This window comes from Penicillium crustosum (genome assembly GCF_028827405.1).
Source record: "Penicillium crustosum strain IBT 35664 chromosome Unknown utg000001l_segment0_segment0, whole genome shotgun sequence".
Lineage (NCBI taxonomy): Eukaryota > Fungi > Ascomycota > Eurotiomycetes > Eurotiales > Aspergillaceae > Penicillium > Penicillium crustosum.
In genome coordinates, this window is record NW_026623122.1 from 4,528,040 (window position 1) to 4,550,014 (window position 21,975).

The 21,975-nt window shown below is 50.8% G+C and overlaps 8 protein-coding genes across 8 annotated transcripts; 5 read left to right on the top strand and 3 right to left on the bottom strand.

The window, feature by feature from the left end:
- Nucleotides 1-410: 410 nt before the first annotated feature.
- Nucleotides 411-5,385, top strand: N7487_001687 (FG-nucleoporin NUP159; the record flags this gene model as incomplete). Its single annotated transcript, XM_056869435.1, is given in 5 exon segments — nucleotides 411-497; nucleotides 555-1,236; nucleotides 1,293-2,923; nucleotides 2,943-3,232; nucleotides 3,291-5,385. The coding sequence occupies 5 exon segments, from the start codon at nucleotides 411-413 to the stop codon at nucleotides 5,383-5,385; spliced, it is 4,785 nt and encodes a 1,594-aa protein (XP_056734219.1).
- A 605-nt stretch (nucleotides 5,386-5,990) lies between these two features.
- N7487_001688 (uncharacterized protein) lies at nucleotides 5,991-6,374 on the top strand (the record flags this gene model as incomplete). Its single annotated transcript, XM_056869436.1, has 1 exon — nucleotides 5,991-6,374. One exon carries the CDS (start codon nucleotides 5,991-5,993, stop codon nucleotides 6,372-6,374), a length of 384 nt encoding a protein of 127 aa, XP_056734220.1.
- A 1,178-nt stretch (nucleotides 6,375-7,552) lies between these two features.
- Nucleotides 7,553-8,367, top strand: N7487_001689 (uncharacterized protein; the record flags this gene model as incomplete). Its single annotated transcript, XM_056869437.1, has 2 exons — nucleotides 7,553-7,739; nucleotides 7,865-8,367. The coding sequence occupies 2 exons, from the start codon at nucleotides 7,553-7,555 to the stop codon at nucleotides 8,365-8,367; spliced, it is 690 nt and encodes a 229-aa protein (XP_056734221.1).
- A 395-nt stretch (nucleotides 8,368-8,762) lies between these two features.
- On the bottom strand, nucleotides 8,763-10,298 carry N7487_001690 (telomere maintenance protein PBP2; the record flags this gene model as incomplete). The annotated part of the gene is made up of 3 exons (XM_056869438.1): nucleotides 8,763-8,785; nucleotides 8,847-9,732; nucleotides 9,795-10,298. The coding sequence occupies 3 exons, from the start codon at nucleotides 10,296-10,298 to the stop codon at nucleotides 8,763-8,765; spliced, it is 1,413 nt and encodes a 470-aa protein (XP_056734222.1).
- An 811-nt stretch (nucleotides 10,299-11,109) lies between these two features.
- Nucleotides 11,110-12,195, top strand: N7487_001691 (uncharacterized protein; the record flags this gene model as incomplete). The annotated part of the gene is made up of 2 exons (XM_056869439.1): nucleotides 11,110-11,265; nucleotides 11,347-12,195. The coding sequence occupies 2 exons, from the start codon at nucleotides 11,110-11,112 to the stop codon at nucleotides 12,193-12,195; spliced, it is 1,005 nt and encodes a 334-aa protein (XP_056734223.1).
- A 246-nt stretch (nucleotides 12,196-12,441) lies between these two features.
- N7487_001692 (uncharacterized protein) lies at nucleotides 12,442-17,123 on the bottom strand (the record flags this gene model as incomplete). Its single annotated transcript, XM_056869440.1, has 4 exons — nucleotides 12,442-13,004; nucleotides 13,057-13,135; nucleotides 13,191-16,735; nucleotides 16,805-17,123. The coding sequence occupies 4 exons, from the start codon at nucleotides 17,121-17,123 to the stop codon at nucleotides 12,442-12,444; spliced, it is 4,506 nt and encodes a 1,501-aa protein (XP_056734224.1).
- A 372-nt stretch (nucleotides 17,124-17,495) lies between these two features.
- N7487_001693 (putative Kelch repeats protein) lies at nucleotides 17,496-19,639 on the top strand (the record flags this gene model as incomplete). The annotated part of the gene is made up of 3 exons (XM_056869441.1): nucleotides 17,496-17,940; nucleotides 18,004-18,149; nucleotides 18,206-19,639. 3 exons carry the CDS (start codon nucleotides 17,496-17,498, stop codon nucleotides 19,637-19,639), a joined length of 2,025 nt encoding a protein of 674 aa, XP_056734225.1.
- A 91-nt stretch (nucleotides 19,640-19,730) lies between these two features.
- On the bottom strand, nucleotides 19,731-21,212 carry N7487_001694 (pyridoxal phosphate-dependent decarboxylase family protein; the record flags this gene model as incomplete). The annotated part of the gene is made up of 1 exon (XM_056869442.1): nucleotides 19,731-21,212. One exon carries the CDS (start codon nucleotides 21,210-21,212, stop codon nucleotides 19,731-19,733), a length of 1,482 nt encoding a protein of 493 aa, XP_056734226.1.
- Nucleotides 21,213-21,975: the final 763 nt, after the last annotated feature.

The window sequence follows — 21,975 nt, forward strand, 5'->3', positions numbered from 1 at the left end:
ATGGAAATGAAGAGGAAGTGAGCTGTTTGGAGTGACGAAGCTCCCGCAGCCTAAATTGAAGCCTGAATTATCAGGCATAAACAAGGTGTTTTTGCCGGACATTATTTTCCAATTCAATGCTTTTCTATTGTAGTCTTTCTTGACTCTTCTCTCTCCAACCCTTTGCGCATCGGCGATACCCGTTGCGACCCTTTTTATTCTTTGCTTGCCTTCTCATCCCTGGGAAGCCGCGCACCCTCAAGATTTTCGCGCATACTCTCAACCTATTCTCCCGGAGTCCTCAGTCACTCCATCGCCGCTCGCTCTCTACACCTCCCAACTCACCTTCGCCTAATGCTCTCAGACATAGCTCTCCTCTAAGCGAAAGCACACGTTCTCCTTCTGGGACATTCAATTCCGAAAAGCTTAGAATGGCTTTCAACTTCGGAGCGTCCAACCCCGCTGGGGGAAGCGCCTCTGCGGAGCTTGGTCCAGAGCTTCCCGATGTCTTTACCGATGTATGTTCAACCCGCCACAGCTTTCACTCACCGAAATCCTCTCTAATGTAGCTATAGGAAGTCGGTTTCAAAGGCGTATCCGGGGACGCAAATATCCGCTTCCTCCCAACGGCATGGCCCGACGACGCGCTGCCTGCTCCTACTTCCTCACTTCTGGCTGTCGCACACACCAAAGGCCTCATTGTTGGCGCTGGCCCAGATGCGCTGGTAATCAGCACCGCTGATGTCGTTAGAAAGTCCATTGAGGCACCGGCTGGAGAAGATATGGAGAAAACGAAGCCCTTCCAACCCATCGCCACAATTCCCCTTCCTTCTCGTCCCACTCATGTGGCATTTACACCGGGCGACGATGGCCTGATTCTAGCCACGGAGAATGGTGTCACAATCTCGGTTTTCGATACCAACACCCTCACACAAGGAAATGCGCAGCCGGCGATTTCAATTCCTACGAATGGCGTGTCGCTACGAGCACTGACACCAAACCCCGACCCTTCCTCGACACTCGTCGCGCTAGTGACAGTTAACGGGGAGCTTCTTATCGCAGACCTTAAGGCTGGGAGCCTAGTTCCTGGACCTAATGGCCCAGTTCTCAAGGATGGTGTCAGCTGTGCTTCATGGAGCAACAAAGGAAAGCAGCTCGTTGCTGGGTTAGCCGATGGCACTGGATACCAGATGGCCCCAGATGGAACGAAGAAAGCTGAAATTCCTCGGCCATCTGATTTGGAGGGAGATTGTCACAGTGAGTTTTATATAACTCCCAGAGCTAAAGATGTCATTTTGCTTACGATTATACAGTTTCATCAATCGCATGGCTTGAAAACGATGTTTTCTTTGTCACATACACTCCAAATGCCGCAGAAGATGATATGGGAATGAACCCAGCTTCTTCATACTACATCATAACCCGTCGCAAGCAGGCACCATTCCTCATCCAGAAATTGCCAGAAGTCTGCTCGACTATGGGCTTTATGTTGAAGCGTGGTCCCGCATTCCAATTTATCACCAGAATTAGAGAGTACAAGCCTCACTTGAGAGATGTCCTGATCGTCGCGTCAACTGCGTCGACTGATCTCGGACTCATCACGCGATCTGACCAACCTCTGGCCAACGATGAGCGAACCAAATCTCATGTTGGTCAGTTCATGACCACAGAAGTTAGCGACGACACCAAACGTGCCAGTGTCCCGTTGAAGGACTCTGGAGATGAGACATCGGTCATTGGTCTGGCACAAAACCTCTCAGCCACGGAAAATGTCGTCGCACCGCTTCCGGGTTCCGATATCTTGGAGAGCTCGACGCCCCTTCCCGGGGTTCTTCTTTTGAATAATGATGGTATCCTTTCATCTTGGTGGTTTGTTTACGCTGATTCCATTCGCCAAAATATCCCGTATTCGGGATTGATTTCGTCCGGCCAGGCAACCCAAGCTCCGTCTCAGCCACAGGCTATAGCTCCAACCCCGGCCGCTGCCCCTACACAGCAACCTGCATTTGGCCAGTCAGGGTTTGGAAGTTCGTCGCCGTTTGGCAAGCCAGCTTTCGGAAAGCCGGCGGGAGCCCCTGCCTTCGGTAGCCCATCAGCCTTGGGAGCTTCGACTATGGGCGCGACCGCTTTTGGGAAGCAAAGTGCTCCGGCATTTGGAAGTCCGTCCCGGCTTGGTGGAAGCCCTTCCCCGGCCTTTGGAAAGCCATCGTCACCGGCCCCTGGTCCCACATTTGGGACCCCCTCTCAGCCTGGTGCATCATTCGGCACCCCCAGTACCCCTGGACAGCCACAGTTCGGGAAGTCTGGATTTGGCGCTATGGGATCTGGACTTGGACAGTCTAGCTCCCCGGCAAACCCATTCGGAGCCAAGGGTGCGGCATCTAGCGGTGGTGGCTTCAGCTCCTTCTCCGGTGGAGGCGGCTTTAGTGGCTTTGCAACAGCGAAGCCGGGCGAGTCCCCATTCGGAGCGAAGAAAACAAGCGAGTCACCATTTGCAGCGAAACAGCCAAGTGAGTCACCCTTCGCAGCAACACAACCAAAGGCGTCACCATTCGGAACCGCCTCTGCTGGTGAAAGTGCTTTCTCCAAGAGCTCTGCCTCGCCCTTTGGGGCTAAGCCTCAAGCCCCTACCTCGTTCCCACCTCCAGCGTCCAGTGAAGTCAAGAATCCCTTTGGTGCTCCAAAAGGTGGGTTTGAACTCAAGTCTACCTTCAAGGGCGATGGCTCGGCTGTCAATGATGGGCCAAAGTCAGACAAACCTTCTGCCGGAGCGTTCTCGTTTGGTGGCTCCTTTGACGAAATGGTGTCGACGCCCCGCAAGGGAAGCTCGTCGCCGAGTGAATCAATGGATGATGACGCTGAAGATATCGAGCCTGTGAATAAGGAGACATTCTCAATTTTCGGCGGGGCAAGCAAACCTGCTTCACAGACCCCCCACCTCAATGTTCAGCTCAAAGACGCAGACTACAAAGACGACCACTTCGACCGAGAATACCAAGTCGCCATTCTCTATGTTTGGCGCCACTGTTGACCAAAACCGCGTGACCAGCCCGTTGTCAGCGCTACCTGATAAGACCGAGACACCCAAGAAGAATTGGTCCAACACATCTAGTATCGACGTGGAGGCGCCATTACCACCAGACCCTACCACCCGGGCTAGTTATGCAGCTGGAGATACTTCTGCTTCTTATAACGTGTCGAAGTGCTCCGCTGAGGATGCCCCGCTTCCTCCTGATTTCACCAAGGTGAAGAAGTCTTCACAAGCTGAGGATGACGCCCCTCTACCGCCTGATTTCCTCTCCCTGAAAAAGTCTGCACCCGCGACGGACGACGCTCCTCTTCCTCCCGACTTCCTCACCCAGAAAAAGGCAGCTCCGAAGACGGACGATGCTCCTCTCCCTCCCGACTTCCTTACTCAAAAGAAGACTGCCCCAAAGACGGATGATGCTCCTCTCCCTCCCGACTTCCTCACTCAGAAGAAGACTGCGCCCAAGACGGACGACGCCCCCCCTTCCTCCCGATTTCCTTACTCAAAAGAAGACTGCCCCAAAGACGGATGATGCTCCTCTCCCTCCCGACTTCCTCACTCAGAAGAAGACTGCGCCCAAGACGGACGACGCTCCCCTTCCTCCAGACTTCCTAGCGAAGCCCAAAAAATCCGAGACTGCAGTTGTCCCCGAAGAAGCACCTCTCCCGCCTGACTTTACGGCAAAGCCAAAGACCAAACCTGTCGAGGAGGCAGTCCCAATCCCGGATGAATCGGATGAATCTGGTATCTCTGATGGAGACTCCGAGGCCGCAGGCGAGTCAGACTTCAGTGACAGCGGCGAAGAAATCACACACGACGAAGCATTCATTGCCAAGCCCAGGCCATCAGCACAGAGCTCGTTTGGTGCTGTTTCGGAGCAAAGCTCTACCGGAGGATTCTTCAGCAGCCCTGCTCGAAATGCGGATGACAAAAGCCGCCTTCCCCGGCAGCTGTTTGGGGAGGTCTCTAAGCAGCCGCTGCTTCCTCCCCCGGGCCCTATTTCCCAGGCTAATCGTGAGCCCTACCGGTCACCGAGTCCGGTTCGGATCGGAGGGAAAAAGAACGTGTTATTTTCCGAGAAACCACATACCCGTAAGGGGTCCACAGGCGCGTTGCACTCGCGTAAGGCATCTCTTACACAAATTGCCAAGCGTGATGGCCACTTGAGAAAGGCTAGCGATGTTGCTCGCGAGGAGCAAGAGAAGCAAGCACGCGCACATGCAGCAGCTCAACTTCAGGAAGATGATGTTCTATCGTTATCAGATGACGACGAGGATGATAGACTTCGGGATGAACTGGCTCAGCCTGTTGAGCCCGTTGATACTCTGGATCCATTCTTACCCCACCAAAACTACATGGGCGAGACTGCGAAGCCAGGTATTGCCGGACAGGTCGAACGACTCTATCGTGACATCAACTCCATGGTAGATACATTGGGAATCAATGCTAGGTCAATGGCCGGATTCCTTCTGCACCAGCAGCCCAAGCAACCCTCTGATATTGATGGATGGGTGATGGTCCTTAACAGCGACCAGCCCGCTGACATTCTCGACACAAAGATGACCTTGAAGGATATTGAGAGATTTGAAGAACTGATTACTTCAATTGCGCAATCATTGGACAATCAACGGGTGCAGGGAGTGGATGAAAAGCTCGATGCATGCCGTGACCTACTCACAAAGCAAGTTGTCACCCTGCGAGGCCAGTTCGCAAGCATCCGGAAGACCCTTGATGCACACACCGACATCGGCGCTATCCTCGAAGCACCACTTTCTGCCGAGCAAAGTGCACTCCAGCATGATCTGCGCACCACATTCACGAATATCCAGGTCAAGATGACCGCCCTTGAACAGGCAGTCTCCCTCCTGCGTGCCAAGATCGCCGATATCCCGCAGGCAAATGGCACAGGCAGGAACCGACCAACCGTCGAGGCTGTTACTAAGACCATTGCTACAATGATGAGCATGGCCGAGGGAAAGAGCACAGACATCGATGTTCTCGAGGCACAGATGCGCAAGCTTGGCGTGGATATTGCTCCCACCGGACCCCCAAGCCGTGAGGCCTCCCCCTTCTCTACTCCTCGCAAGAACATTGCTGGCCGTATTCCCATGACTCCCGGGTCGCGAGGCTCGGTTGACGGTAGCGCCTACCACACCCCCGAGTCCGCTTCGCGCGGTCTCAACTTCCGAGCCAGCATCAATGGCTCGGTGAGACAGAGCCGTCTCCGTAGCGTGGAGGGTGCTGGCGAGACTGCCATCCTGCAAGAAGACGCCGTCCATTACAAGGCCAAGAAGTCGCGTCGTCAGCACTTGAATGCCAACTTGAAGAAGGCCTTCGAGGACAAGCAGGTCAAGGTGCGCGGCGTTGATGACTGGTAGTTTACTTTCTTCTTATTTTATTTCTTCTTTGCTTTCATTTGGTTTTCTCTAAAGATTCTGATCCGATATTTGGGGGAATTTGCTTTGAGCGTGGATTGGTATTTGGTGGATGGTCTTAATTGGGCCAGGGAGTCATGGCATGCACATACGTGGATTTTTTTTTTTCAGCGCCACGGTGAGTGGCTAAATTAGCTATCAAATGCAAGCCCTATCTACATGCAGTTTTTATTGAGATTTAGTTATTGTTCTTTCCATGTCAGTCAAACTTGATCAGCTCTGTATATTTAGATGCACCCCTAGCGCTTAACAAAGAATGAGATTCTGTCAATGAACTCGGCCAATGAATAACGAAGGCAAAGAATGGACTTGTTCAAGGGATGTCGATCAAAGACTTTTGATCGACTATACATAAAAAGCATTGTAGTAATGAACGGAAAGACGTCTTTGTTCTCGACTGCATCGTAGAATCGTAGAACATATAAAAAGGCAGATGCCGTCGACTTATGATTACACCATTAGCACAAGCAGCATTCCTCTAGACCATTTTCCAGCAAAGCCCAGTTACCTCAAACCTATTTTATCTATCTACTTTATCTACCAGCAAAATGTCAAGAGATGCGTGTGATATGTGTCCTTTCATGACCGGCACCGACCGTTTGGTGGACCCCCGGGATGATGCAGCTCTTTGGGTTACTATAGAATTCCCAGAAGAAATGGGGCTTACGCATAACGATGAACAGTTGATGGATTTTGTTGTTCAGCAGGTTCAATTGGACGAGGTCAAGATTTTCAATCACGCACAGCATTACCAGAGATCCTTGTGCCTCTCACTACCAGTCATAGGAGTTCTTGGAGACGAGGAACACAATGATGTAGTCATGGCTCAGGCTAAGACTTTGGCGCTCTGGTGGCTTAGAGAAATCCAAGCACACAGAGTTCAGCTGGGCTGGCATGTGATTTTCCCTCAGTTCGGCCAGAAAAAGTTATAACAGAGCAACTACCCATGTAGGGGTTGTCGTTCTGTTGGTAGAAGCGAGTATTGTATTATGGCGAGAGGTATCAGGAGGTGTGCAATCGATGGGATTATTGGGGGGGGGTACCTGATAGATAGATAGAGCAGCTATGTTGAGAAAGAAGGCAAAATGAACAAGAGACTCAGGAAAAGACGTCAAGTTCCACAGGTAGTAGCAAATGATTCGCAAAGCGTAAGTCCCCGGCTGTAGGATCCATATTGGTCGAATGCCACAGTCCGCATTCAAGTGGCCCACCAAGTCGAGGTTGAACCGTCAACACAAGTCAACAAATGCCATTTGGTTGGAAAGCAATCGAGCGTTAAATTGAAAAGGCAACTGTAGCAAACAATTAGCCAAGTACATGAAACGATGAAGGATGCAGAGCGTGAAAGAAGCAGAAACGAGACATCATCATGAAGTTCATACTCTACAACCTCTTACCCTAGATCATGTTGACAAAATAAAATCGCAATGCACATTCCACTTGGGGAGTATCTCCCCACTGCAGGCGCTCAGGTGGTTTCCAAGGCGAGGGCTCGATTTCACCGAGAAACTAGATTCACTCGGAGAACATACTCAGGCAAGGTTATGGCGATGTGGGAATCGCTGAATTTGAGAGGTCACCAGTGTGTGCAACCAATGGTAAGAAATATGGAAGAAATGAGCCATAATTTCGGTTTCAGACAAGTTAACAAGCCATACGATCAGAAATGTGAGAGCTATGCAGTGGCTCAGCGCGAGAAAAAGCACAAGTTCCCGAAGAGCAGCCATTTAATCAGGGACAATGTGAAGGTAGGGTACACTACGTAACTTGAAAGTATGGCAAATAAGAACAGTCGAAATCCTTTGTCACGGAATGGGGTGTATAGCCAGGAGATTAGTTTGTATGATTGCATGATGCCAAAGAGACGAGAGAAGAAAAGAGAGAAGAAAAGAGAGAAGAGGAAAGAGAGAAGATCAAGTACTTGGCCATGACTCTACTGGGAAAGGTACCAACTGCACAAAATAGGAAAGAAGGGAAGGTGCCAGGGTCCATTTCCTAATTGGGAGTTCTATAGTCCAGTGACATCATGTGCCCGTGACATCAGCCATCGGTATTTTGATACTCCATATCTCTCCCATCCGTTGTCATTGGAATACACCACCAACCCACTATGTCTCAAACTGTTAGTCAGGTCATCTTCTTCCGTGTCAAACCCTCCGTCCAGCCTGAAGACCCGGACAGCGAAGAAGGCGAGGCTCTACTGAGGATGTTCCGCACGACCCAACACCAAAGTGGTCATGAGCACTCGGCCTGGGGACGCACAGCCGAGGACAAAGACACCATTGTCTGGGTTGTAGGTGAGTTCAGTAACCCCCCTACCCCCAGAATAACCCTTAAAAACCACGATATACCTACGATATATCCTACTCTTACCCCCACAGAACCTACAGCCTACAGCCTACGGGTCTAACCAAACCAACAGATTGGACTGACCCCCGTAGCACAATAAATGTCCACCTCCTCGACCCCTTCCTGGCCCCAGAAAATACCCAGCCGCCGTCAGCACTACACATTACGTTCAGCCCACCACTCTCCTGCACAGAAACCCTGACCAAAAATCCTGTGACCGAGCTGTGCACGCTGTCATTCCCAAGCGATCTGGATGTGCTAGCAGTAAGGCAGATCCACGCGGACTTGATTAACTTCCGCACTACACTGGTCGAGCAGCTGCCACAATCAGCGGGGCCACGGTCGTGGTCAATGGGACATGTTGACCGGCCGAGTAAGCTGCCACACGAGAAGAGCCCGAGCGGGCAAGCTTTCGCGCACCTCCTCGCTGTTGGCTGGGAAAGTATGGAGGCGCATCTCAAGGCTAAGGAGACAGAGAAGTTTATCCAGAGTATTGCGCCTCTGAGGGAGAAGATGCTGGCTCCTATTCCTGGGTTGGAGATCAAACATGTCAGTTTTCAAAAGATTAAGGGTTAGGGCTTCCAAGGGAGGAGGAATAAGAGCGGAAGGGGAGAAAGAAAGAAGGAAATGGAGGAGAGCGAGGTGCCGTGGATTAGTGTTGGGGACTTGGATGTAATTTGAGCTGTGTTGCGTGGATCATAGGATATGTCGGTGGTAATTAGAGCAGGAAGTGGAAAGGGAAAGGGCTACTTGATTCAAGGGATTATTGCGGGAATTGTTATTAAAAAGGCAAAAAAAAATCAAATCACACGCCTTGGAATAAGATACAACGAGAAAGTAAGGGAAAAAAAGGAATAACACCCCGGAAGAGATCGAAGGCAAAGAAAAAGAGACTTCGTTAACCACCGTAGACTTTTGGGCATAACCCTGCAATAAGACTCTTGTAGCAGGCGTAGGTTGCGCTGTGACACTTAGATCCGGTGTTTTTCACTCTCTAATAAATCAGTTAGAACCTGGGCACAAGAATCTGCTTCTAGGGGACGGGGGGGACGAACCAAGTCGGGAATAAAGCATGTACAGAGCCATCTGGTTGCACTCCGCAGTACCAGTGATAGTAACCAGACGCTCGTTGCTGCTCTCCTGTGGCTCGTTGATCTTGATGACACTGCCGCTGAGGTGACGTATCTCGTTAATTTTAGCCCCACCCTTGCCGATGATGGCACCAACCATATCGTTTGGAATGTAAATCTGCTGGGTCAGTGGCTGACCGGGCATGGCAGCGCCCACAGGGGCAGGGGCTGTTGGGGGTCCACGGCCAGGGGTCGGCTGCTGGGGACCGCCAACGAAGGGAGCGGGCTGGTGGGGGCCGGCGCCACCGTAAGCGGCCTGGGGAGCAGCGGGGAAGTGCATTGGGGTCTGGGGGACAGGAGCGGGAGCTGGCTGGCCGTGAAGGTAGGGAACACCGTACGCACCACCACCGGCACGGTTGGGGTGAGGGTGGTGACGCTTGAAAGTCTCGGGGTGGCCGTATTGGCCGCCAGCGGGCTGAGGAACGTATGGAACAACCTGCATACCACCAGGGACAGCACCGGCAGGACCGCCGCTGCGAGTGGCATATGCTGAAGCTGCGGGACCACCGTAACGTTCAGACAGCTGCTCGACCAAGGTGACTGCGACATAGTAGGTAGCAATGTGGACGGCATCTGCAACACCGAGGATGACAAGGGATCGTTCCGTGGACAAGGGGAGGCAAGCATCCGAGGCGTTCAGGCGGGCGCCGGAAGCTTCCTGGATCTCACGAATGCGGCTGCCACCCTTGCCGATGATGGAGCCAATTAGAATGTGGGGAATTAGCAAACGCAGAGGGTAGGTCTTGGACTGTGCAGTAGAAGCGGCTTCCAGAGGTTCATTGTTAAGGGTACGGATGATTAAACCAAACGCCTGATAGTTGTCATTAGCAATCGAATATTCGTAACAAACCTATTAAATGGAAAGAAACCCACCTTGGCAGCGGCATCCTGGGGACCGCTGACGGTCAGGATGCGCTCGACTGCACCTCGAGAATAATCACTGACAGTGCACTTGGCACCGGACAGACGACGAATTTGGGACACGTTCTCACCTCCCTTTCCAATCACGGTAGCTGCCTCCGGGCTGGAGATCACTGCGCGAATATGAACCCAGCTTGACTCGTCCTGGGGGGGTTGATCAGAGCCCGCTCGGTCAGCCTGGGAAGCAGTTGATTGGATGGGCTGGGTGTCGACAGGGAGACCCTTGCCATTGGGCGCATCGGGAACCACGGTATCACCCTGGGTATCCTTGGCACCTTCGACAGTAGGAACCTGGCTACTGGATACATCTGTTTCCGCTTCGGCATCGGCATCGCTCTTGACTACTTTGTCCAGCGCCGGGCGCTTGGCCTCTGGCTGGTCGTTGGGGCCGGAAGGAGACGAAGGGTCCTCGAGAGGACGCTTGGTCGATTGAAGGTTGGATGGAGAAGCCGACATCTTGGATAGTCTGTGCTGCTGCTTTGTTTTCACTTACAAGTGAAATCGAAAGGTGTCAAGAATGAATTCTGCGTTCTTCTTTTTTATGATCGTTTTATGTACACCAGAATTTCCCACGGAAGGTGCTGGTGCTGGCGATCGGAAGGGGAGATTGGTGCTTTGGAGAAGATTGGGTCAAGGAAAGGTGGTGCTGAGGGAGTGCCGATGGAAGACGGGAGGGAGTGCAGTTTCAAGTGTGAGGGCTTTGCTGTCACAACCGGGGAAGCTTCACGGGGTCTGCCGAGATGCTCGAAAGGAATAAGGAAGCGGAAAGGGTGGATATGGGGTCCTTGGGTGAACGCGATGGGGAAAAGAAAACGAAGCAAGTAAGATATCAAGCGCCAGAAACCGTTGCCTGCTGTACCACACTGTAGCCTCCGATAACGTCTGAATCTGAGGTCAAGGGTGTGGGCTAAACTCGTATTCGACGAGTTAATAGCTTTACTGACGAGAACGTTGTAAAATTTAGAAGAGAGGTGGGAATAAGGGAATTGATGAAGGCGATGAAATGAAATCCCGATGAGTTAAGGAGAGGAGGTGAGGTTGACGATGGGGGAGGGAAGTCGAGGGTGAAGCTTGGTCACATGACGTCGACGCGAAGGTTGCATGGGCGTGATGCATCTCGTCTCGTGTCCAATATTTTGATTACCTCCAAGGCTTCAATCAAACATTCTACAGCAAGTCTAAGTGGCAATCGAGTTTTAAATTAAAAGTATTTTTATTACTTCTAGAAGGAAATATTTGCATTTCGCGTCACTCCGCCAAAATAAGCATGGATATCACCGACCAGACCGTGCAAAAGATCCAGAAATTCGCAGAAAAACGCCAAGAAGCAGAGCAAGAATTGGCAAATGAGCCTCTCACTGGAACTGCATTGCATGTATACACGCGACGTTTAGATGCAACCTTGCAAGGGCTTCAAGAGCAAGTGAAACGCCAACAGGATGAATTGAACAAGGCATGTGACATTCTCATTATAGTAGAATACCTCGACTGACATGAGCTATAGCTACGGGAGCTCAATTCCCTTGATCTAACAGAAACGGGCACTGATTCCTGGGCCCGCATTTCCCAAGCCCGACGGGCCAAGAAAGCATACGACTCGCTTCTCAAGTCCGAAGATGAGCTCCCAGCAACAGACTCGGTGCTGCCATCACTTCTAGCCATAGAAGAAACCGCACGGCTTGTTCAGGAAAACAAAGTCTCTATCAAAATGACCGCCGAACAGCTGTCTGTGGACCGCGAGCGCCTGCGGGTCGAAGAGGCCAATCTACGCGACTCTCAGTCAATCGCAAGCGGACTTCGAGAGCGGATTCAGAGAATCCGCAATGCGAACACGAGAAAGGAAGAGCAGACTCCGTCACAGGTGGCACGCGAGCAGCTCATCCTCCAGAAAAAGCAAACTAAAGAACTGGACCGCACGTCCGCAAGCCTCAAGGTCTCGTTGGATAAATTCATCGATGAGACTCTTGCTCCAATGCTTGCTGCTGAGGATATGGGTGGCCCGACTGTGGGCGATGCTTTTGAGGTGTCGGATGCTACGCTGAAGGCGGGTTATACGGCACACGGCAAGCCCAAGAAGCAAAAAGAGCCAGCAGAAGCGGAGGATGGATCACAGCAGCGGATTGATAAGTTTATGAAACGCAACACGGACGAGGCTCCCACAAACAAGAGAGAGGCAGCTGCGAAGGAGATGCATAGTCTTCTCGACGCTATGCTGGAGGCTGACTCCTATATCAATTTGGAGCGTGACTCGGCGTCTTCGAGGTTCCTCGTGAGAGCCAAGGTCGCGCAGTTTCACCCTCGAGATGCACGGCGGCTTCGATTGATTGATTTTGGTCGCTCACTAGGGAATTGAATATGGAGAGTTTCCATGATTGAGTGACAAAAATAGTATTAATTGATTCATGAATGTATATCCTGTTATATCCTGGTCCTTTGTATACATGTCAAATACTATCTAACACCGCACCTATGGACTACCACCGAATGACTCCCTGCAAACCGTTAAAAAAAAAAAAAAAAAACAACACCTAGAGATGCTTGTGTAAACGCAGAATCAATCATAAACATCCCGACAAAACGCGGGGAAAGAACGATAACATTAAATGGGCATCATGCCAATCGTAGACTTTGGGGTTTTGGCCCTAGCGTTCTTGCGCGGGGCAGACTGACTGCCTGGACGATCCCCGGATTTGGCCTTTGTTCGTGCGCCTTTGCCTCTCCAGCTCCCAGTGGAGCCAGAGCCATATTTGCGTCGCGGAGGCCGTTTGCCACTGGAAGACTGGCGCTTGCGACCCTTTGATCCAGACGGCACAGTGCTGGATTCCCAGTCGTCACCAGAGTCATACCCCGGAGAACCCGCCGGAGGAAAGTAGCGGCTTGTGATATTTTCAGCCGCATTGCTGGGTGCGGTCGGGACAGGATTGTCTAGATTGAAGGTGGAAACCTCATCCATGAACAAGTCGTCGTCACTATACTCATCGCTGCTGCTGAGATTAATGACATTATGGTGGTTGGGATCCGGAACAACGCCGCTGGTCTCTGCTTCCTGAGTCATTTCCAGGTAGCGCCGCTTTGCATTATCGACTAGCCCCAAGATCTGCCGGCCGTAGCGTTTCACCTTATCCTGGTCGATGTTCGGGATTGCAGAGAGCTCAGTAAGATCTAATTCGTTGTTAGCTTGCTGTTCAAATTTCATCGAAGCTAATATATTTACTGGTGGGAAAGGATATGCCCATATCACGTAACACCTGATCAGAGAACGGTTGGCACCGAAGGCCCTTCTTAACGACAAGCTGTAACAAATGTCAGTTTCTTGATGATGTACCAATCAGGCTTGTGACTACTCACGTCTTGAAGCATGATTTTGGCGTGCTCCTGGAAGTCTTCCACAACTACACGATGCATATGGTCAAGCCGATCCAACTTCTGATCGCTGGTGATTGGAGGGCCCATCTCGTGTGTGTTTGTGCGGCGAGACTTGCCGCTGGTTCGAATCGGTTCAAAGCCATCACTATCCTCATCAACCGAGAGCTGTGGGACTGGAGCGCTGGTATATTGATAACGATCAAGGCGGCGGTCTTGGGCGGCTTGTACTGGAGAAGAGACCATTGTGGACTGAGGATCGCCGCCTGAATTGCCAGACTTTTTCTTCTGCGTGGCACCCGAGGGCTTGCTCTTGGCTTTGGCCTTACTGTTCGGTGAGGCGCGAACCTGTAGCTTCATTTGTCGTTGGCCACTCTCATACTCTGCTGCACGACGGCCGAGAATGAGATACTGAACAGCAAAATCACTTTTGTTGATCACATTGTCTTCGGCTAATGCGTCTTCACCCAGTAGCCGGTAGAACAGACGTTCGGCTGCTCCACGATCGAGGTCGGCTCCCTTTCCATACCCCGGCATCTTGCGGTGCTCTGGGGCTTTAGGCCGTTTACAGTCTCCACGAAGTATGTCACTGCAGTAGAGAACAGTCACCTTCTCCTTTGCGTTCTGGAATTGTCGCACAATCTTGATGGCCCATGATGCCTGTTCCGTAAAGTCATGGAGCTCAAACACCAAACCGGACTTGCAGTTATCACAAGTGTTGTTGCAGTCCTCTCGGCGGAAGTATTCTGCGAAATAGGCGAGGACTTGCACTCGTCTGCAATCGCTGCGGTTCTCACAAAATTGAACCACATTTCGCAACATTTGTTTTTGACGGCCTTTTTGCTGACCGCTGCCATCTCCTGCATCAATCATCCGCTTCAAGGTTGCTGTATCTTTGTAACCGAAGTAAAGATAGCAGCCAGAACGCTTGCCGTCTCGACCAGCACGACCGGTTTCTTGATAATACCCCTCGAGACTCTTTGGGATACTGTGGTGCATGACGAATCGGACATCGGCTTTGTCAATTCCCATTCCAAATGCAATGGTGGCAACAATGATCTGCACTCGGCCCATCTGCCAGTTCCTCTGGGCTTCTGATTTTGCCTTTGCTGACATACCCGCATGATAAGCGAGTGCCTTGAGGCGGTACTTATCCCGCAAATCCTCTGCAACCTTGTCGCACGTCTTTCGAGAAAGGCAGTAAATAATCCCGCACTGATTCCGGTATGAGCTTGTAATGGTTTCTGCCATGCTGGCCAGAACCTCATCATTCTTTCCCTTAGACCGTACCTCGTAGGTGAGATTAGGACGGTTGAAACTCTGCAAGAACACTTCACAATCAGTGATTTTGAGGTTGTGCATCACATCAACTTTGACGTTCTCAGTGGCGGTGGCTGTCAAGGCCATAACCGGTACACCCGGGAACCTGGCTCGAACCTCTCCTAACTCTTTGTAGTCAGGTCGGAAATCGTGCCCCCATTGACTAACACAGTGTGCCTCGTCGATGACGAGGCGTGCTAGGCTGTTTCTCCCATGAAGCTTCTCAAGGGCTCGGATCAAGGCTTGGCTTTTACTGAGCATCTCGGGAGTGATGTACAGGACCTCCATCCCCTCGCCACCTGCATTTGAGAGCTGGCCCATGATCCAGGATTTTTCCTCTGGGTCGGTGTCGCCGTTAATCATAAAGGCCTTAACGTTTAATTTGCGGAGATGTGACACCTGATCCTCCATGAGACTTAGCAATGGAGATATGACGATCGTCACTCCCGTGGTGCGTCCACCCGTTACAATGGAAGGTAATTGATAACATAGCGACTTTCCTCCTCCAGTAGGCATGAGAATAAAAGTATCTTTCCCAGCAAGTGTTGCATCGATGGCTTCAAGCTGATTGGGTCGGAATCCGCGTAGGTGGAATCGATCTTTCAACACTTTCCTTACTTCTTGAGACCATGGATGGTTTGACCAGAAGGCGCTATGACCGGGCGACTTCTTCGGGGCGGGCGCTTTGGGGATGTTGCCAGATGTCTCTGCAAAAACTTTGCGGTTTTGACTGGCTTGCTCGCGAGCGGGTATTTGATGAGCACCATCAAAGCCCTCTACCGCCTCTAGTATGTCATCGTCACTGACATTCCAGTCGAACTCATCAAGATCCATCGAATCCAACGGCGGGGAGCCCATATTCCGAGAAAATGAGTTTTCATAGCTATTCGGCCGAGGTGTCTCTTTGGTTTTCCTAGGGCTTGGAGGCAAACGTTGTTGGCCACGGGATTCTGTGTTCAAGTCGGTGCGCGAAGAAGAGAAAGGAGGGGGGTCCCGTGTGATTGCGTGGGATTCGAAGGTGGGCTGAGTATGTCTCATGGGAGGAGGGTCGGATGGACAATCCTGTGCCAATTCGAGGATGTTGGCTTTAAATAGAAGCTGACATATTTTTGTTTCGGTTTGTTCCAACTCTGCCTCAACTGCTCGACTCTGCGCGAGCTCTTCTGGCATCGATGTTGGGTCCAGACCTTGTGAGATCACACGTATCAGGTTTTGCTTCAGGTCTTGTTTGCGAGAAACACTGCCCTTGTGCGTGTTCTGATGTTTTTGCAACAATTCGATTGCCTCTATCTGAGCGACAAGAGTCTTGTTCTCTGCAATCAATTCTGGGACTGGCTGACCTTCCATGGCCTGTTGATAAACAATCTCAGAATTCTTCTGTAGAGTAGACCTCAATTTGGAAATTGCATGCCCAAAGGCATTGTCTCCAAGGGCCAAAAACTTCAGAAGATCGGGGTTCTTTTCCTGTGAGCCGGATGGCTTCGACCAAGGTGTCGATGGGATAGGGTCTTTGGAAACTGCCCTCTTCTTTGGCTGAGTCGATGGTTGCGCAGTTGGAATCCGTGCTTTCGGTGTAGATTCCAATCGCGAATGCTTAGTCTCGATCTTTTTCTCATCCGCAGCTGGGCTCATCTCGGGGAGTATTGGATACAAACTCTCCTCCTCGGCATCCAGGATCATCTTATCGGCGGGATCTTCAGTATCAGCCCAGTCGTCAAAGAGGTCATCGTCGTCATCTGAATCTGCGATCACTCGCTTCCGATGGCTCTGTGGGGCAACAGGGGAATGATATTCAGGTCGTTTTGCAGCGCTTGGGGGCTTTGTTTGAGTTGTTTTAGTTGCCTGCCGTGGGATCATAGGCTGTTCCGATACAATCCCTCTAGGGGCAGGAGATAGAGCCGCTTTCGAGGGATTTCGCACTTTCGTTGCATGTTTCGACGGGGAAAGAAGATCGGAGGTGTACTCGTCACTTTTGCGCTTCTTGCCGCGTTTCTCACGAGTTCCGCATGGGGTACTTTCTTCTGCCCATGACCCGCGGGGCTCAGCGGCCGGGATAGTATCCGAGGATAGTCTAGACAGATCGAGCTCGCCTGTCAAATCAATCGATTCAATGTCATTAGGCTCAGGTGCATGGAAACTATCTGATCGCAACGGTGTCGACTTTTGCCGGGAAAGTTTGTATGATGATAACGGTGGTTCTCGGAAGGAGTCTAGTCATTGTACATGTTGTGTCAGTTTAGTAATTCCCGCGAGATCATTCATCTTAATCGGCCACATACCTCGAACTATGCTTGACTGTTTCGGCGAAGCGCGTTTCTTTGTAGTTGACGGGGTACTAATGGGGACTGTGTCGTGTCGGCTTAACATTCGAGGCTTGCTCGCCGATTGTGGTAACAATCTAGCCATTGATCCATCCGTCTCATTCTCCACGTCTTCAAGGATATCATCGAGGGCCGCGAATTCGTCGGCGGGGGAAATCGGTGGTGGTGATACGCAATTATTGCGTTCAGGCAAGTTGGTTTGCGCCAGAGGGGGGTGGATAGGTTTCCCTTGGGTTATCAACCATTTGAGATGAATCGCTAAGTTATTCTTCGTCATGGGGGCCTGTTGCTGTCATGGCCGTCGATCTTGATGTTTGGAGCAATGAAGCAATCGCGAAACCAACATGGACGCGTCGGCACGTGAGCGGTCAATCAAATCGATCTATAACCAGCAACTGCGTTCAACTTACAGTTACTCGGTCAAATTGGACTAAAATCATCAAATTTGTATAAGAACTATCATACTTATTTTACGTTCTTATATTTTTTTCAATTTACATATAAATAAAATCGAGTGGTGCAAGTCATACTTCCTATAGACGTAGATCTGATCTGGAGGGGGCAATTCAGTGTGGGGAAAGGCATAATTTCTGCCCCACGAAAAAGAAGATCACGAAAACTCACCTTCTGTATCCAACATTGTGCCAAGATGGGCAAAAAGAATAAGAAGTCCGCCGAGCACAAGGACCGTGTAGCGGCAAAGCAGACAAAGAAATCTGCGCAGAAAGAAAAGAAATCTAAGGCCAAGGGCAAGGATGTGGACAGCGATGCTGAAGACGCAGACCTAGATGCCATTCTGGCCCAGTACGCCGAAGAACAGGCTAAATTCTTGAAGGTCACTGAAGTTCCTTCGGAGCCGCCAGTCCCACGTTCATCTTCAACTGTGCTAGCATCTCCGTCAAACCGAAATGAACTGTTGCTTTTCGGTGGAGAATATTTTGACGGGACGCATGCCACTTTCTTCAATAACCTTTTTGTCTATTTGATTGATCGCGGCGAATGGAGAGAGGTGACCAGTCCCAACAGTCCCCTTCCTCGAAGTGGCCATGCATGGTGCCGTGGAGGAAACTCTGGAGGCATCTATATGTTTGGAGGTAAGATTGTCTTGCTGGATATATTGAAAAAAAATTCTTTGTGCGGAGACTAACGATCAACAGGAGAGTTCTCGTCGCCAAAGCAAGGCACGTTCTACCACTACAATGATTTTTGGCACTTAGACACAGCCACAAGAGAATGGACCCGACTCGAAGTTAAAGGCAAAGGTCCTCCTGCCAGAAGTGGTCACCGCATGACCTATTTCAAGGTATGTGTTTCCGATTTTAGTGTATGCCTTTTTTATTAAAACTAACACCGAGACAGAACTACATCATCCTCTTCGGTGGATTCCAAGATACCTCCCAGCAGACTAAATACTTGCAGGACCTGTGGATCTATGATTGTAACCAGTATACCTGGTCCAATCCCACGTTGACTCTTGCTTCCCAAAAGCCCGATCCTCGCTCGTCATTCTCTCTGCTGCCGCACGAGACCGGAGCTGTTCTCTACGGAGGCTACTCCCGAGTGAAGGCAGCTGCGGGTGGCGGTAAGCAAGGCAAGGGTGGTGGTCCCCAGAAGATGGCTCTCCGGCCCATGGTTCACCAGGATACTTGGTTCTTGAGAATCACACCCCCGGCAGCTGAGGCGCCATCGTCAACTTTACCTACAGTCCGATGGGAGCGACGAAAGAAGCCCGCTAATACGCCCAATCCGCCCCGTGTTGGTACCACCATGGCATACCATAAGGGCCGAGGCATTATGTTCGGTGGTGTCCACGACGTGGAACTGACGGAGGAAGGCATTGATAGCGAGTTCTTCGATACTCTCTTTGCTTGGACCACCGACAGGAATCGTTTCTTCCCGTTGAGTCTGCGACGCCCCCGCGCGCCCGGCAAAAAGCAGCAGGCAAATCAAAATGCAAAGGCTAAAAATAGGGGCAAGGCGGACGAGGAAGAGCTTTTGGCAAACCTGAAAGCCCTAGAAGCTAAAGTTGGAATTCGGGACGATGAAGATGATGACGATATGGAAGCAAGCACACCCCAACCAGAGGAGCCTGTCGAGCCTGCAAAGCCCTCTGTTGTCCGCTTCGAAATGCCCCACCGGCGATTCAATGCCCAGCTAGCAGTGCAAGATGATACACTGTTCATCTTTGGTGGTACGTTTGAAAAGGGTGACCGGGAGTTCACTTTCGACGATATGTATTCTATCGATCTAGTCAAGCTGGACGGCGTCAAGGAGATATTCTACAGGGAGCCTGAGAACTGGAACCTCTTGAACGAAGCTGAAGACAGCGACGAAGACATGGATGATGAGGATGATGATGACGAAATGGATGAAGACGATGAGGCTGAGGCTGAAGCGATGTCTCTCGATGCTTCGCCTGCTCCGACAGACGTGACAGTGCCATCTGTTACCAAGGACATGGAACAACTCGAAGTTGAGGAGCCAGAGGAGCAAAATGTCAATGACAGTCGACCTTTGCCTCGGCCGTTCGAGAGCTTGCGCGAGTTCTTCAGCCGTACTTCTGAAGAATGGCAGAATATCATGATGGAAGTTGCCAAAGAGAAGGAGCAGTCTGGCGAGAAGTCAATCAAGGAACTCCGTAAGGCAGCGTTCTCTATGGCCGAAGAAAAGTGGTGGGATAGCCGAGAGGAGATCATGGCTCTGGAAGATGAGCAAGAAGCTGCGGGTATTGGCGAGGTTGTCAGCATGTCTGACCGTACCGAGAATATGGGAGGAGCTGGTCGCCGCCGCTGATATCGTCTATAGATACGAGAAAAGATCTTTATGCATTGAATGTCCAATAGTTGAGATACTAATCTTCTTGTGCTCACGTATTAGTATGCCGCTAGCTCTGGGCAACCTTTGCCAACACATCTGTCACTAGGGCAAAGTCTCGCTCTACATCAACTCGCCAATTCGAGATTGCAATGCGGCAAGCAGGGGATCCATCCCAGCTGGTACCCGAAACGAACATTCGTGAGCTCTCGTTGATCTTGCTTCCTAACTCGCGGTTCAGGCTCTCATCATTTGCGCGAAACAAAACAGACATAAATGTCTGATCGAGCAGTTCAGATTTGGATGCTGCTACTGGCAAAGCTGTATACCCAGGATGCTCCACGACCCATCCATAGATTTTCCGGGCAAGCCTTATCTGGCGCTCTAGCAGTTCTTGATATCCAGACTTGCCATATGACAAGAGTGATGCATACACCGGCAATGCTCTGAATCGACGAGAGTTCTCAATTCCAATGTTTAAAGGCGAGGGGATGGAAGGCCCATCAGAGTTTCCAGCGGTTAAGTATGCCGCATTTGCATTTTGGAATACTTGGGATGCCACATTCGGGTGTCGAGTAAAGAAGAAACCACAATCGTAGGGAACATTGAGAAGCTTGTGGCCGTCACCGGTAATCGAGTCGACCAGGTCGATTCCTTCACTGCCTTGCTTTATTGTTGCAAACTCCGGACTATCAGCAAGAACACGACCAAATATTCCAAATGCTCCGTCAGCATGCATCCAGGCTCCGTATTTGTCGCACAGCTGACGGATTTCTCTCAATTCTGCGCCGCTTGTTGCAAAACGACCAGTATTGACCTCCCCGCAAGATATCGCAACGATGCTGACCTTGTCTGTTCTCGCAAGTTCTTTCTGAAGTTTATCCATATCGAAGCGGAGCGGGTCGTCGGCTCGGCATATGTTATGCACGTTGGAACGACCGATGCCTAGCACACCAGCTGCCTTCACGACGGACGAGTGTGGCAGCGTGGATAATACTTGCACCCCAGAAAGACCCAGTGCATTCAATACCTCGAATAGGCCCTCTTCACCAACGCTCTGGAGATGACAACCTTTTCTCTCCGCCGCCTTTTGTAAAATAAACTCACGTCCACATGCTAGGCCGAGGATATTGCTTCCCGTGGCACCGGTAGTGAACGTTCCATTATGCCAGATAGAGCGCTCTAGTTTGAAGAGATCCAAAAGGAGACCAAGTGCGTTGTACTCCACGTCGGTGACAATCGAGTGGTTTGGAAGATGCACCTGAACATTCTGGTCATAAACAGACACAACGTTGTCCGCGAAGAGCGCCGCCGGGGTAGTTCCGCCGGTTATGAAGCCATAGTAGTTAGCACTTAGGCTTCCTCCGTTGAATGCCGGGACAATATCATCGACAATGTGTCGCTGGACAGATTCGAGACTGGATCCTGTATCTGGAAGTGTAGCGGGGAGAGAAGCTCTAGCTCGCGTCAGGTTCTCGGTGCTAGGGAGAACACCCGAGTCCCAAGGTTCCTGGGCAGCCTTCCATAGATTTTGCTGGAATTGGTTCTGCATGGCTGAAATGTGTGTCTTGGGAGATATCAAACAGTCTCGAGTCTCGCCGATTTATACCAATGGCGGGATCTCGGGATTTGGAATGTAAATGAGGCTCACTATAAGGTTCGGCTGTACCTTCCAAAAACAGTCTTTGATTACTTCCTTAGACTGATCTAAATAGATATATATCCCGAGGTCATTGGAAGACACGTCCAGGAGGAACGTGGAAAGCCTAGAGGGGGGGCTAAGTGGGGCAAAGCTGGAGTCCGGAGTCCGAAGTTCCCACAGCTTCCGATGATATAAAAACTTTGGAAATCTTGGAAAAAGATAGGTAATGACAGAGATTGAGGTCTATAACCCGTAGAGATGCTCATGCTTAGGTAGTTAGGAAGAGTGGTGAATCTTGTTTGGGTGCCTCAGGCGTCGATCGAGTGATTGCCTGAGACCTCTGTGTCGGCACGGAATACTGCAGCTAATCTCTAGTGTCGATTTTCCCCTGTATCTCACCTTCATCCGGCCCTTCTTGCATATTGCCCCTGACATCTCGGATGCTAATTGCCACTTAATTATCTTATCAAGTTCGGGGAGAAGGTACGGAGCAGAAATTTCACATTAACTTCGTCTGTTTGTTGCTAAGTCAACTACTCCGTCCAAGCTCACTTTACTCTCCGAATTCACCTTGGCAGTGCACAAGTCCTCCTTACTTGACTACATCAAACGACCTTATCTATCTTGTATATCATGTTCGCATTTTCCAGGGGCGAATAGATAGCCCTGAGCA